The sequence below is a fragment of the Panthera pardus genome, unplaced genomic scaffold, assembly GCF_024362965.1.
Source record: "Panthera pardus isolate Hobbes unplaced genomic scaffold, ASM2436296v1 HiC_scaffold_27, whole genome shotgun sequence".
Classification (NCBI taxonomy): Eukaryota; Metazoa; Chordata; class Mammalia; order Carnivora; family Felidae; genus Panthera; species Panthera pardus.
In genome coordinates this window covers 83,782,368-83,797,987 of record NW_026526843.1, presented here as the reverse complement: position 1 = coordinate 83,797,987, position 15,620 = coordinate 83,782,368, and the positions used below count along the sequence as shown (strand labels likewise).

At 53.1% G+C, this 15,620-nt stretch overlaps 2 protein-coding genes across 5 annotated transcripts in view; one reads left to right on the top strand and one right to left on the bottom strand.

Annotated features, from left to right (window-relative positions):
* Positions 1-1,605: 1,605 nt before the first annotated feature.
* On the top strand, positions 1,606-12,881 carry ARAF (A-Raf proto-oncogene, serine/threonine kinase). Of its 3 annotated transcripts, none has more exons than XM_053891667.1 (16): positions 1,606-1,737; positions 2,996-3,190; positions 3,365-3,468; positions 4,454-4,556; positions 4,650-4,804; positions 4,911-5,009; positions 7,122-7,263; positions 7,367-7,394; positions 7,484-7,635; positions 7,728-7,930; positions 9,684-9,860; positions 9,963-10,023; positions 10,513-10,617; positions 10,856-10,987; positions 11,974-12,108; positions 12,307-12,881. In XM_053891667.1, the coding sequence occupies exons 2-16, from the start codon at positions 3,095-3,097 to the stop codon at positions 12,439-12,441; spliced, it is 1,827 nt and encodes a 608-aa protein (XP_053747642.1). In that variant the 5' UTR covers positions 1,606-1,737; positions 2,996-3,094; the 3' UTR covers positions 12,442-12,881. The 3 variants fall into 3 exon arrangements, with proteins under 3 accessions (XP_053747642.1, XP_019273129.1, XP_019273131.1); XM_019417584.2 differs by having other exon boundaries at positions 1,607-1,737; positions 9,963-10,009; positions 10,499-10,617; XM_019417586.2 differs by having other exon boundaries at positions 1,631-1,737; positions 3,036-3,190; positions 9,963-10,009; positions 10,499-10,617.
* Positions 12,873-15,620, bottom strand: part of SYN1 (synapsin I) — a 51,009-nt gene continuing 48,261 nt past the window's right edge. Inside the window, exons 12-13 of one of the 2 annotated variants that reach the window (XM_053891665.1) lie at positions 15,026-15,617; positions 12,873-13,987 (exon numbers count right to left, since the gene is read on the bottom strand). In XM_053891665.1, coding sequence (XP_053747640.1) covers positions 13,852-13,987; positions 15,026-15,617 — 728 coding nt within the window. In that variant the 3' untranslated portion in view covers positions 12,873-13,851. The remainder of the gene's footprint in view (positions 13,988-15,025; positions 15,618-15,620) is intronic. The other variant, XM_053891666.1, reaches the window with a different exon arrangement.

The following is a 15,620-nucleotide window of genomic DNA, read 5'->3' as shown; positions in this document are numbered from 1 at the left end:
TGTCTATGAGATTCCCTTTCATTGCTGAGTAGTATTCCGTGATCCCATTGTTGTGTTTCTTGTCAATTCTTCTGTTATGGGACACCTGGGCTGTTTCCATTTTTTCGTTATTATGAATCAAACTAATGTGAACATCTTAGTGCAAGTTTTTGTGTGGACATATTTCAATAGCATGCTGTGGACGGCTCACTAGAGCCGATTTTGTAAATCTCTTCTCAACTCTTGTTCGGTGAGGTCATTATTAGTAGCTTGAAATAAGCCATGGTGGGATTATTTACACCATAGTTGGCAATGCTACAAATTAGAGATTTTTTTTTTCTTTTCCTGGAAAGCTGGTTGTTAAACATTTACCAGCACATCACTGGACATATGTTTTTATATCTTTGGAGTAAGTACCTAGGAGTGAGATTGTTAGACTGCATGGTATGTCTGTTTGACGTTATAGGAAGCTTCGAATAAACATTAAAGCAGGCTGCGATGCGCAGTTCCAGCGATGCGCTAAAGAGCTTGCGAAGACAGAAAGTAACCTCATCCTTTTATACAGCCAGGCAGATATAACCCGTTACATACATGTTCCCCAAAACGACAATAACTTGTCCTCAAGTAAGAGAACTGACAGCACCATTTGCTACACATAGTTCATCTCAAATTCATGTGGAGTTCGGGGTAGCCATCTGCCTTTACCCAAAGGAAAAATAAAACACAGATCTCTTTGACAAGCAGGTAACAAGTTTGAGCCAGGAGCCTAGGTCAAATTCCTACGGAGACGTGGAGATAAGGGTGCTAGACTCATTGATGTTTACATTTCAAAGAGATGGCTCCAAGGCCCTCAAGAACAACATTCCTGGGTAGTAAAGTTGGCAAGAGGCCTAAGTGGCTTTTTAAAAGATTTACATACATTTGGAAGAGACGGAGAAACAATTTTACAAACTTCCTAAAGGAAATGCTCTAAGAAAGGGGAGGGTGGAAAGCCTCGTTCACTTTTGACACCAGGAAAAATTCAACTCTTAAAAATTTTTTTACCCTACAATACCTTCACGTGTCTCTGCTCTGTACCCCATTCCAGGTCCACACTTCCTTCGCCTCTACACCTGGCTATCTATGACTAATCTCTCAAAATCCTTACCAACTCCATTCCTACAGTAAGCCGCCCAAAACAGCAGGCCGCTCCTCCTAGAGCCAGACCCTGCAGCTCCGGCCACACTAGAGCCCCGCCGTTATCAAAAGGTGTGACTACAAGTGTCTTAGAATTGGAAAACGTTGCAGTTAAGTGGTCTGATTCCAACTCATTTCAAAGACGGCAACACTGAGACACAGGAAAATCCCAAATGGGTACCAAGGACTCCAGTCACTGGCCAAAAAAAGGCACTTAAGGATTGCCTGGCCAGATTCAGGAACCCTCAAAGCAGAAAAAAAAAATTCCTGCTTTATTCCACCACGGCACGATTGGGGTTAAAGTACACAGCACGCAGGTCCCCACCCGACTGCGCCTGCGCGAGCCCAGACATGTGAATTTGCCCCAGACCCTGACGTTTCAGGCAGCCCCTCCTAATCCGGAACAGGACCCACATTCCGCCGGTCCTGCCTTGACAGGCGTGACCCTAATCCAATAAGAATTGAGGGCTGAATCCTGTGGAGCCAATGGCCAAAGTCCGAGGGGCCGTGGAGGCGGACTCTTCGAGGAAACAAGAAGACAGGCCCAAGATGGAGGCGGCGGTGGCCGTAGCGGCGTGACAGGTGAGGGCGGGCCCGGTGGGGTTAGGTTTCTGGAGCGACCGCCGGGCACGGGCAGGGAGCCGGGACCGAAGGCTCAGCTCCAGGATGGCTTCGCCTGGGCCCCGGCGCCCCACGCCCGGAACCGGAGGAGTGGTTTGACCCGGGGCGAGACCATCGTCGACAGCGGGGGGGGGGGGTGGGGTAGACAGGAATAGGGGTGTGTGGCTGCGGGGGATGGTTTCGCCCGTCGCGTGTGGCAGCGCGCCTGCGCAGAGCTGGAAAGCCCTTGGTAGGCGGGGCCGGGCTGAATGGGGCCTGGGTTGTGGCGTGGTGCCCGGACTCCCTCTAAACCTCCTTGAGGTCTCTTGGTGACCCTTCCTTGCAGACAACGGGGTGTACTTGGAGATGTCGTTCACTAGTCGCTCCCCTTATTCTGGATCAATGTCTGACCCACTGGAAGAATGTTTGAGGATTCCCCCTTTACTCTTGAAACCCACCGCAGCCTCCTTCCATTATCACCAGTAATATGTCTGTGACCCCTTCATTAATTAGGGGGGATTTTAGAGCCCCCCACCCCCGTTTTACCCCTGTTTATCTCACCTTTACCGTGTTGAGTAACGCACCATTATCCTCCATTCACCCCATGACAATGTCCGGTGACCTCCATTTCCGTTCTTCTCCCCCTTACCGTCCCTGCAGCATAGTGTCTGCTGAGTCCCTATGAACTCCCCATCACAGTCTGGTGACTTCCATTAGCCACATAATGCAGTGTTTGAGAGCCTACCTTCCGTTACAGCCCGGGGCTTAGGGATTCCTGCAGTGCCCTTTTGAACACTCTTTTGGTGCAGTTCCCATTGCCCCTAAGCTAAGGGCGGTATCTGATCTTCTGTTTGTTTCCCATCGCCTCTGTCATCACAGTATCTGGTAACCACCCTTTGTCCATTAAAAAGCCAGGACAGCCTGTTCAAGTCCTTTATGTACCTGACACGCCCCATTGCTGTGTGGTTTGACTTGATTGTTGGCCCCCAGCAGAGACTGGGTACTCCTGTGCCCTCCAGGACTGAGTGTGCTGCCTCTCATTGTGTCCTTACTGTCCCCTCCTCTCCACCCTCGGCCCTTAAGAGTGAGACAAACAACAGGAGAGGCTGAGCAGAGGAGGGACTGGATGAGTTCAGGGTGTTTAATAGGATCCCTTGGGCTGTTGTGTGATTAGGCGACAGGGGGTGATGTGGAGCCTGGAGATTGAATTTTTTTTCCTCCCCTGCCACTTTGCTTCCAGACTGTCATTACTGGACCTCTGAATCCCTCCTGTGTTCTAGGAGCCCCATGGCACCTGCCCAGCCCCGCCTCAGTCCGTCTTGACAAAGTCTTAGGCTCCATGGAGCCACCACGGGGCCCCCCTGCCAACGGGGCCGAGCCGTCCCGGGCAGTGGGCACTGTCAAAGTGTACCTGCCCAACAAGCAACGCACGGTGGTGAGTGTGGCAGGGGCAAAGCTGGCAGGGGGTGGGGATGGACCCCGTTGTAAGTCTTGGTTCAGAAGGGTGGCTCGGGATGGGAGGAGGCTTTAACAGAGGCGTGGGGGAAAGTTGGCTGGGGCCCGTGTTGGGCACTGACCCGCCCATCTGCACACACAAACACACACACAGGTGACTGTCCGGGATGGCATGAGTGTCTACGACTCTCTAGACAAGGCCCTCAAGGTACGGGGTCTTAATCAGGATTGCTGTGTGGTCTACCGGCTGATTGAGGGGTAAGTGTGCCACCCCCACTTCACCTCCCTCTGCTGGGCGCCCAGCCTCCCATTTCTGAGAGCCGCCTGACTCCTTCCCTCGGTCCTGCAGTTCCCATTAGTCTTCCCTTAGCTCAGTGAGTCCACTAAGAGTGCCTCCAGCTCCAGTTTCATACCTTCATTAGTTCATTGGCCTTTAAAGTCAGAGCAGCTCCTCTCGACTTAGCCTCCAAGTCCTCACCCTGCTCCCATGCCTCCTCCCAGAATTCATCTGTTTTGTTCTTTCACCATTTCATCCATTTGTCAGCTCTCTGCTGCCTCCGTTTCCCTGTTCTCTCTCTGTCTGCCGCGAGGGGCCGTGCTGGCCTTCTGTTTATCCCTGTGTCCTGGGGTGCCTTACTTTTTTTTTGTTATTCAACTCACACATGGCTTTTCATTTGTTGTTTCAGTGCCTCATCAGCCACTTTTTCAGGGGCTTGCTGAGCACTTCTGAGATTTGCTGTTTATTCACTGTCTTATTTGCTCCTCACCTTGTGGTTGAGAGCATGGACTCTTCTGGGGCACCTGGGTGGCTCAGTCAGTTGAGCGTCCCGACTCTTGATTTTGGCTCGGGTCATGATTTCAGGGCTGTGGGATCGAGCCCCACGTTGGGCTCCATGCTGAGCATGGAGACTGCTTAAGATCCTCTCTCTCTTCCTCTGCCCCTCTCCCCCACTCATGCACACACTCTCTCTAAAAAAAAATCTTTAAAGAGCATGGGCTCTTCACACTGTCCTGCCACTCACAATCCTTTGTGGCCTTGGGCAAGTCACTTTTTCCTCTCAGTCTCAGTTTCCTCATATGTAAAATGGGGACTGGGAGAGTAACTAGCTCCTAGAGTTGCCACAATGAAATTTAAACATGTCAGATATTACTCTATGGATGGTAGGCTTGGAGGGACTTTTGGGGGTTCCCTGCCTTCCACCGTCCCTGTCCACCCTCTCACTCCCTTCCATGCCCCCTGCAGGCGAAAGACAGTCACTGCTTGGGACACAGCCATTGCCCCCCTGGATGGAGAGGAGCTCATCGTAGAGGTCCTTGAAGATGTGCCACTGACCATGCACAATTTTGTGAGTGTGGAGTGGATGGTGGGGGAAGACTGTGGGCATGGGGCAGGGAGAGTCCTTGACCAGGCCTCAACCTTCCCTGCTCTGTGGCAGCAGGTACGGAAGACGTTCTTCAGCCTGGCATTCTGTGACTTCTGCCTTAAGTTTCTGTTCCATGGCTTCCGCTGCCAAACCTGTGGCTACAAGTTCCACCAGCACTGTTCCTCCAAGGTCCCCACAGTCTGTGTTGACATGAGTACCAACCGCCGACAGTGAGCCTGGCCTGGGTTGGGTTGGGGAATGGGGAGGACAGAGGCCACAAGCTCTTATAGACATTTGACCCTTGTCCTCTTGCTGTACACCCTTAATGCCCTCAAGGGTCTACCACAGTGTCCAGGATTTGTCCGGAGGCTCCAGACAGCACGAGGCTCCCTCGAACCGCCCCCTGAATGAGCCGCTAACCCCTCAGGGTCCCAGGTAGGGATGCCTATAGCTGAACGCCTGTTGTCAGGAGAAAAAGATCTGGAGGCCTTTGTAGACCACAAGCCATGCTTCATTCATTTGTTTATTTGACAAACATTTATTGAGTACCTACACCTGTGAGTAAGGGCATGGACCTTGGGCAAGTTACCCGATCTCTCTGGGCCTTAGTTTTCTCATCTACAAAGAGGAGATAATAATACTTTTTACCACATAGGGTTCTGGTGAGGATTTAAATGTGTTAAGACACATCCACTGCTTAGGACAAGATCTGCTACAGAATAAGAAGTCCTTATTAATTATAAATACATATATGAAGCATCTAACTATTTTGTTAATTCTTGGAGTATAACCATTCTCAAGCCTTTCCATTTTGAAATACATATTATTTTACCATAAATTCCATTTTATTTCTCCTTTATGTTAAGTATTATAATACTGTAGTATTTCTATATTAAAGTATATTATTCTAAGATAGTGTAAGTTCATAAAACATGCATTTTATCTGTTTATGTATTTTAGAATGTCTGTATTTGTACGGTATGCTATAAATACATCATCGTGTTCTACTTACACTACCGTCATATAACGTAAAATACACATTTTTACATAATATAAAATAGTAAAGTTAGGGCATTGTGTTATTTTTAATTATGGGTATATGTGGATTAATTGCCTATAAATTTCATTTCAGGATAGTGAAAGGAACATTTTAAAATGTGTTTGTAAGGTTTCAATATATATATAACATACATCTTTATGTATTGACACACACCTATGTATAACATATACAGCTGACCCTTGAACAACATGGGTTTGAACTGTGTGGGTCCACTTGTGGATTTTTTACATACAGTACTATAAATGCATTTCTCTTTCTTGTGATTTTTTCTTTTCTTTTTTTTTTTTTTAAAGAGAGAGAAGGGTACAAGTGAGTGAGGGGCAGAGAGAGAGAGAATCCCAGAAGGGGCAGAGTGAGAGAAAGAGAGAGAGAAGCGGGGCTCAAGCTCACCCGACATGGGGCTCGAACTCACAAACCGTGAGATCATGACCTGAGTCGAAGTCAGATGCTTAATGAATGACTGAGCCACCCAGGCACCCTTCTTATGATTTTCTTAAAAACGTTTTCTTTCTCTCCTTTTAAAAAAAATGTTGATTTATTTATTTTGAGAGAGAGAGAGAGTGCAGGAGGGGCAGAGAGAGAACCTTAAGCAGGCTCTGCGCTGTCAGTGCAGAGCCTGACGCAGGGCTCCATCTCACAAACCGTGAGACCGTGACCCGAGCCCGAGTCAGGCACTTAACCCGCTGAGCCACCCAGGTGCCCCCAAAACACTTTCTTTTCTTTAGCTTACTTTGCTCTGTAAATCTATTGTAAGACTACAGGATATACCATATAGAACATACACACTTTGTGTTAATTGTTTATGTTCTTGGTAAGGCTTCTGGTCAAAGGTAGGCTCTCAGTAATTAAGTTTTGGGGGAGTCAGAAGTTATACGTGGGTGTTCACCTGGGCAGGGATCTGGTGCCTCTAACCTCTGCATTGTTCAAGGGTCAACTGTATGACGTTATTATAATATATATATTTGGAAACATCGGCATTTTGAATACAGCTAATGTGTTGTGCATTATGTAATGATATATTTGAATAGTATGCATGGTTATAAAATATTATATATTGCTCTTTCCCCCACTATCTGTGTGGCTTGCTGTCTCTCCTTAGGTCTTTACTCAGATGTTACGTCAGAGAAGCCTTTCCAGACACCCTACTAGGGCCACTTTCTGTCTCCTCATGTTGCTTTATTTTTCTCTTTTCTGCCCCTGTCAGCAGTGGGCATATTAAATATTCTTGGGTTGTTACGGCGCTCTGTCCGTACTGGAACATCAGTCCCACGAGGGCAAGAACTTTTACGTGCTGTGCCCACAGTTTTCCTTCCACCAGCTCTAATGGTATCTGGCACAGGGTAGGCATTCAACAAGTGTTTCTTGAGGAAGTGAATCGTGATCACGTTGACTTACTCTGAGCTAGACCTACCTATACTGGGGTGGGGGGCGGCTTTACTTGTTCCCTTGTTGGGCCGACAGTGATTTCACAGGCTTTCCCCTGCCAGCTCCCGCACCCAGCACCGCGACCCTGAGCACTTTCCCTTCCCCGCCCCTGCCAACGCCCCACTCCAGCGCATCCGCTCCACATCCACTCCCAACGTGCACATGGTCAGCACCACGGCCCCCATGGACTCCAGCCTCCTCCAGGTTGGTGGTGCGGGTGTCAGTCACGGAGGGCACCGGGCGGAGGGGGGAGCCGTTCCGGTTGGCTCCCCTGTCCCCTCTCTGAGTCCCGTCCCTCTTCCTCCAGCTCACTGCCCAGAGTTTCAGCACCGATGGTGAGTCTGCCCCCCCACAGCCCTTCCGCTTGTGCCCCCCCCCAACCACACTCCACATGCCTCCACTCACATCCCTTCCACAACCGCAGCTGCTGGTAGTAGAGGCGGTGGCGATGGAGCCCCCCGGGGGAGCCCCAGCCCCAGCGTGCCCTCGGGGAGGAAGTCCCCACATTCCAAATCCCCATCGGAGCAGCGTGAGCCACGGGAGCGGAAGTCCTTGGCTGATGACAAGAAGAAAGTGGTAAGCTCCCGGGGAACCTTTGGTGGGGGCGCCACAGGCTGAGTGTTGAGGGAAGCGGGCAGGCCCCTGAGATGCCGCCGTGTGGCCCACAGAAGAATCTGGGGTACCGGGACTCGGGCTATTACTGGGAGGTGCCGCCCAGCGAGGTGCAGCTGCTGAAGAGGATCGGGACGGGCTCGTTTGGCACCGTGTTTCGCGGGCGGTGGCATGGCGACGTGGCCGTGAAGGTGCTCAAGGTGGCCCAACCCACAGCGGAGCAGGCGCAGGCCTTCAAGAACGAGATGCAGGTGCTCAGGTGAGATTGCACTCGTGTGGGGGCGGCGGGGCAGCTCTGGCCCCTCCCTGGGGAAAGGCCGGGCTTGGGGCACTTCCCGCACAGCACCCGTGTTTGTGTTGTGTTATAACCATAATCGGAAGTTGTTTCTCATCCGGGCCGTCCCTTTCCCCTCTGGGAAGTGGGTATGGGTAGAGCACAGATGAAGATAGTATTGTTTGTGTTGGGGTTGATACTGATATTAATTAACGTCTCTGCCTGCAAACCGTGGGTCTTGTCATTCGCCTGCTGTGAAATGGGTGTGGCAGCAGGCCAGGACCTCAGTCTTACTGTGTGCCCTTCCATTAATAGCATAGTGTCAACCACATTGCCAGGAAGGCTTGCGTCCCTCCTTCCCCTCTGTGTCTGCTGTATCGTTTGTGGGACGCTTACCGTGTTGCGTTCCTGTTATTAATTACAGCAATGCCGTAATTGAAAGAGCAGTATTATTTAACTGTAATGGTGACCGTAATTTAATCGTGGAGTAATTAACGATTGTAGTTGCTCTCCTTAATCTGTCTTTAATGCGATATTAATTAATTGGCACTGAGAAACCCCGGGGTTCCTTTTCTGCCTATCTAGTTGCTACCACTCCTGGGGTTGCTGGCGTGGACTTTCCCTCTGACAAATGGGCACAACTGTGTCACAGAGTTGACGTTATCAGAATTTCTTGTGCTATCTTAATAGTTATCCTCATTACAGATGCTGCAGTAAGAAAACTTTTATTCTCTGTTCCTCCCTGTGAAATTACTTGAGCACGCTCTAAATTTGCATTATGTCAATATTTTAACCATAATCCGCCCACTGTGAGGAATGCTCACGTCCTCTATCATCCACTGCGACGTGAGCAAAATGGCAGAGCATCGTTGATGTTGTGTGCGTTTGTGTTACTGTTACTACTGTGGTTACTACTTACTTCTATAAGGAATGATGGTTTTTCTTCTAAATCAGAGGGGATCTGTTCATCTGTGACAGAGCTTCTGTGAGGTAGACTCAGGTACCCAGTAGCAATAACAACAAGGACAGTGACATTTTCAGGGTGCTTACGCATTAGGTGCTCTTCTAAGTGCCTTACAGATTATTTACTAATTACTCTTCCCAGCTTCCCTATAAGGCAGCTAATCTAATTATCACAGTTTGGAAGTTGAGGAAAATGACCACAGAGAGGTTAAGTGTCCTCCCTGAGGTTGCACAGTGAGTACCTGGGGGAGCCTGGATTGGAACACAGACTCTGATCTGAGTCCTAACCCAAAGCTCTTTACCTTGAAGCCTCTCGTGGTGATTAACAGGACATAGTCACATGTCACTGGTATTTTTACCGGCATTTATCGGTATTACGACGATACATCGATGAAGAAGGTTGGCATTCCCCTTTCTTGTCTGTAGAGTGGTCACAGGCCCAGGTCATGGTCAAGGTCAGAGGTTGGCAGGTGTTGATGATGGAGAGCCACTGGTCGGCAGAGGGGCGGGGTCAGTAATTGCTCCCTGCTGCTTTTGTTGGGAGACTTGGATGAGGAAGCTTGGGATGTAAGCCCCTGGGGTGGGATCGTAGCCCATGAAACATATGTCACAAAGGCACTGAAGCTGGCCACAGCCTGGCCCTGAGCCTCCTGAAAGACAGGGTGGAAATGATGACAGAAGGCAGCAGTGAACAGCACCACTCCTGATGCTCAGAAAGTCAGTGACAGTTGCTCTTTTTTCCTTCCTGTCCTGGTACCACCTTCCCTGCCTGCAGGAAGACGCGTCATGTCAACATCTTGCTGTTCATGGGCTTCATGACCCGGCCGGGATTTGCCATCATCACACAGTGGTGTGAGGGCTCCAGCCTGTACCACCACCTACATGTGGCCGACACACGCTTCGACATGGTCCAGCTCATTGACGTGGCCCGGCAGACTGCCCAGGGCATGGAGTGAGCCTCTTGGCCTGGGGACAAAGGGAGGGGGCTGGCAGGCTTGGGGTGGGGAGATGAGGTCACCCCCAGCCAATTTGCCGCCTGCTTCCATCCCTACAGCTACCTCCATGCCAAGAACATCATCCACCGAGATCTCAAGTCTAACAGTATCTGCCTGTCCCTGTCTAAGGGCTTGGGTGGGGTGGGGGCTTAGAGGGATGGCTCTTGTTGGGGGGCCTTCTGGAGATGCATAGGGAGGGGCATGTGTCACGTGGCTTAATAGGGGCTTTAATGGGGCTCTCTTGGTCAGGGTTCAAAGTTGCGACTGGTTCAGGTGCTGTTCCTGGGGACTTTGGTCAGGGTCTAAAGTATGGCAGCTGTGGAGGACATTACAGGGAGTTCTGATCAGGGTCATGGGAGTGGCAGTTATGGGTGCCACTCGAGGGGCTTCCTGGCCGGGAGTCACAGGGGGGCCAAGGTAGGGAGCACTAATTGGAGTTCCCAGCCCGAGTCAAGATTGTGGCTAGTTTGTGTGATATTGGGGGGCTTCTGGTCAGGGTCAGAGGCACGAGTGTGGAGGCATCAGTGGGAACCTCCCAGTCAGGATGAGAGATGTGGCTATTGGGAGCTCCTGTAGTGGCCCTTGACCCTGGTGGACATCTTCCTACACGAGGGGCTCACAGTGAAGATTGGTGACTTTGGCCTGGCCACGGTGAAGACACGGTGGAGCGGGGCCCAGCCCTTGGAACAGCCCTCGGGCTCTGTGCTATGGATGGTGAGTTTGGCCAGGCTGGACTGGGGCCATATAGGGACATGGGTTGCTGGGCCACGATGTGAGGAGCTGAGTGGGAATGGGGATACTTGTGCCAGATGTGGTGTCTAGACTGCTCATGTTTTTACCTTGTGAGGGTGTTCCCAGTTGTACCCAGTGTGGCTAGTGGGATCTGGGACTCTGGCCAGCCATTTTCTGGCCTCCATGATCCCCCTGCCTGGTCTGGTCTGCCCTATCGAAGGCGGCTGAGGTGATCCGTATGCAGGACCCGAACCCCTACAGCTTCCAGTCGGATGTCTACGCCTACGGGGTTGTGCTCTATGAGCTCATGACAGGCTCGCTGCCTTACAGCCACATTGGCAGCCGTGACCAGGTGAGCCCCACACCTTACCCATAATCTCTCAGGGAAGGGAGTCCCCTCAGCCTCTAAACCTTAGACTTCCTCCTTGTAAAGACCAAGAATGCCACACTTCCCCCAGAAACCCAAAGTCTTCTGGGCTGAGAACTCCCAGAATTCTCTGGTCTTCCCTAGTCAGAATCCTCTCCTCCCCTGTACATCTATCAGCCTCTGGGTCCTTGAAGTCCAGAATCTCTTGAATCCCCTATACCCAGGATCCCACAGGGCCCCCGAGTACCCAGAAGCCCTCTGGAACTCTAGATACCTACAGTCCTCTGGCCTCAGTGCTCAAAATCCCCCAAGTCCCCAAAAGCCCAGAATTCGGTTTCTGCCTGTCACAGAAGCCATCTGTGCTTTTGGAATACTCACAGATACCCACAGTCATTCAGGCCTTGGGCATCTAGCAGGCCTTTGGGGCCCTGGAACCCATGATGTTTTAGGCCTGGACTGTCACAGTTTTCCCAGGTCTAAAGTGTGGAATCTTCCAGGACCTCTGAAATTGGGGATCCTCTAGGCTCCAAGCCCTGAGCACTCACAGTCCTACAGGATGCATGGACCCATAGTCCCTCTAGCACCCAGACACCTAGAGAAATACGAACTCCTGAGATTTAGAGTCACTTAGCTCCCTCCAGACCCAGAACTTTATGTTTCCCCTGACCCAGTACTTTCTGGGCTTCTAAGCCCCCTAGAAACCTGTGAGCCAAGGGATACCTACAATTCTTGACTTCTGAGCGTAAATTCTGTTCTGCAAGCAGAGAATCCTTGTCTTCAGAGACACAGTCCCAAGTCCTCAGAGACCCAGAATCCTTGCATCTACAAGATACCCACAGTCCTCAGACCCGAATACCCAGAGTACCCTAGTTTCCCAAAAAGGAGCCTCCAAAGCCCCTTGAGACCCAGAATTCCCTCAGCCTCTCAGCTCAGACCCCCAGATCACCGCATTCCTGCCCCCCCCCCCCCAGATTATCTTCATGGTGGGCCGTGGCTATCTGTCCCCGGACCTCAGCAAAATCTCCAGCAACTGCCCTAAGGCCATGCGGCGCCTGCTGTCTGACTGCCTCAAGTTCCAGCGAGAGGAACGTCCCCTCTTCCCCCAGGTGGGCCGGGTAGGCGGCCGGACACACTGGGGAGGGCAAGTCTGAGGAGGAGGGAGACTCCCAGGGTCAGTGGGAACGGTGCACCTTCAAGGGTCAGGAGTGTATGATGTGTGTACTTCCCCCATTAGGCCGGGGTTTGTGGGTGTCGGGGTGCCCGTGTGGCTCTGGACACCTCCTCTAACCTGCCCCTGCCCCCAGATCCTGGCCACGATTGAGCTGCTGCAGCGGTCACTCCCCAAGATTGAGCGGAGTGCCTCCGAACCCTCCTTGCACCGCACCCAGGCTGATGAGTTGCCTGCCTGCCTCCTCAGCGCGGCCCGCCTTGTGCCTTAGGCCCTGCCCCCAGCCGCCAGGGAACCAATCTCAGCCTGCCACACCAAGGAGCTCTGCCCACCAGCCAATCAATGTTGTTTCTGCCCTGATACTGCCTCAGGATCCCCCATCCCCGTCCTGGGAGAGGAGAGGGTCCCCGTGTGCTTTTCCAGTTCCTCTGGAATTGGGCCCCCCCCACCAAAGACCGAGACCCCTGCTTCCTCCATAATTTGGTTTCCTCTTGGCTTTGGGGATACTTCTAAATTTGGGAGCTCTTCTGTATCCAATGGCTGGGATTTGTGGCAGGGATTCCACTCAGAACCTCTGGAATTTGTGCCTGATGTGCCTTCCACTGGATTTTGGGGTCCCCAGCACCCCATGTGGATTTGGGGGGTCCCCTCTGTGTCTTCCCCGCCATTCAAGGACTCCCCTATTCACCAAGAAGCACAGAATTCTGCTGGGCCTTTGCTTGTTTATTTTGCTTCCCGACTCTTCTCATGGGGTTCAGAGCCGCTGAAGGGTGGGGGTGAGTCCAGGCAAGGAGTGGTTGAGGGGGGAAGTGCGGACCACACAAACAGCGCCACTGCACGCATCACCACAGGCGGCACGATGAACGAGGACCACATATGCCAAGCACGGCACAAGAGGAGGCCACGTCAGTCACAGACACAGACATCACGGCAAAGGTGGGGAAGCAGAGGACCACTGGCCCTCCATGTGCAAAGGATTCTGGGAAGATGGGTGGAGTTTGCATATTTAGAGATAGCTGTCAGAGGCAGGAAAGTGGGAGTGTGGGTCCCTGGGGAACAGAAGGGTCCTAGCAGTGGGAGGACCTCCCGATGTGATTAGTGGGGTTGAGGGGTGGTTAAGAGACATCCTTGCAGGGCTGGAGAATGGCATCTGAAGAGGTGGAACTCCAGAGATGTGAGATCCCTGAAAAGGGGCTCCAAGGTAGGGGTTTCTTTGGGATCTAGGAAATCTTGATGGGGAACAAGGTGTCCTTGAGAGATCTGGGACCAGGAGTATGGTTTCCCAGGATTTTCAGGGTTCCAGGAGGGGACTCAGTAGTGTTAGGGCCAGAACGTGTTCCCTGGTGTTTGGGAGCTTCTGGGAAGGAAAGTGCACTCTTGGGGGGGGGGGGTCAGGAGTAGAGGTTTTCAGGAATTTGGAGGTTCTAAAACTGAAAAAAAAGTCTTGAGGTGGCCGAGAGTGGCCTTTTATAGGGACTCGGGAATTCCAAAGTGAGAATTGGATGTAGGACCAGGAGTGCGGTCTCCCCAGGGACTTGGGCATTCTGCAGAGTGAGAAGAGGGGTCTGGGCAGACCAGGAGAGGACTTCTCAAGGGATCTGGAGATTCCAAAAGTGAGAAATGGATTCAGGGCCCAGAGAGGGGTTGCCCAGGAGGAATTAAGGGTTCTCAGGGTGGGGTGTCAGTCGGAGAAGAGGCTGGCGAAAGACTTCCTCAGGCTGCGGATGGTCTCAGCTTTCACCTCGTCCTGGCTAAGGCTGGGCCTGGGCGGGGCTGGCTCTGGAAGGTTGAAGGCATTGGTCAGAGACTGGGATTTGCTAGAGAGAGACAAGGTGGAGGCATGGGAGGAAGGGGGTGGGGAGGAAGGGAGGAAGGGGAGAGAAACACAATGTTACCCCAGGCCCGGCCCAGCCCTGCCCCTCTAGTCCTGGGGCTGTGCCTGTGACCCTCCCACCCACCAGCACAGGCCTGGACCCTGATGGATTCTCAGGTGGAGTGGGGGAGCCCTGGGCCAGACTGGGAGGACTTGGATCCAAGGTGAAGTCTGGGCTTAGTGGGAGGAGTCTTGGCCTGCACCTTCTCCAAATTGCAGACTAGACTGGGAGGATGTAAAGCTGAAGATTGGCAGGGAGCCTCCCAGTCTTCGTGAGGAGTCGGGGAGGGAGTGTGGTGGGGTTTGCACCGAGGACAGGCTAGTGTGGGTGGAGGGCAATCTAAGGGGGAGCATTTGGATGTGGTGGGGAGGACTTCTGAGCTCAGGCTGGGGTGGGGGCAGTCTGGAGTGGACCAGAAGAGGCAGAGAGCACCGTGTGATGATTTGGGAGGAGACTGAAATGGCCCAGAAGGGAGGCTAGACTGTAGGAAAAGCATGAGGACAAGCTGGAAAGAGCGGGAAGTGATAGAGCGGGGCTGTGAGTAGGCCAGGAAGAGTCTGGGGGTTCGGCTGGGAGGAGTCCAGTTGGGTAGGAGAAGGGTGCGTTTTGCTGCGAAGGCTCCAGTGCAGTGCGGCTGGGTGGAGGATTTGATGGGCAGGGTCAGTCAGCAAGGTGCCTGGGGGGCTGGGGGAGGGGCTTTCCCAGGGGCCTAGTGGGAAGACTGTGAACTGAAAAGGGGTTTTTCTGGGGTTCTGCCACAAATGTCTGGGATGGAGGGCAGGAGCCTCCGTGAAGTGGGGCGGCGGTGTGTGTGTGTGTGTGTGTATACGTTGGATGAGGTTCTGTCCAGACTGAAGATCGAACTCTTGGGACTCCTGTATAGGACCTGGGTCCGAGGAGCCTGGGAGCTGGGGCCACTCTTCTGGTGCAGGAGCCTGTTTTGTGAGCAGCAAGGCGAGGGCTGCCGTGGGGTCCTCTTACTTGAGCTGGGGGTGCGGAGGTCCCCCGGCAGTGGCGGTGGCGGGTGGCGGCACGTCCTGGCTGGGTTTCTGGGCCAGCTGTGGCTTGGTGGGTCGTCCAGCAGGGCCCGGGCCACTGGGCCGAGGCTGCTGCGTGGTGGGTGGCCCGGTGCGGGGCATGGGACCCGCCTGGCTGGCCTGTCGTGTGGGGCCGGCAGGGCCTGGGGGTTTCTGGGGTGGGCCCTGGCGCTGCTGACCACTCGGTGGGGCCCCTGAGGCCTTTGGTGGAGCCTGACCGGAGACAGATGTCTGACGCGTAGCCTGTGGGGGGCCCGCCTGGCGCTGGGGAGATGGGGAGGCGGGTGGGCGGGCTGCTGGAGGTGCCCCGGGGCCTCCTGCCACTGGCCGAGATTGGCGGCCTTGACCCTGGGTCAGTGGTGGGGCCTGGGACGCAGGCTGCTGGGGTGCTGATGTGGGACTTGGTAGGCGCTGGGGCAGGGGACTGCCAGCTGGGGGTCCGAGGCCCGAAAGGTGCTGCTGGCCCTGCGGGGGCGGGCGCTGCTGCAACGGGGGTCCCTGGCGTTGGGGGCCCGGGCCGGGCTGTGGAGGGCCACCTG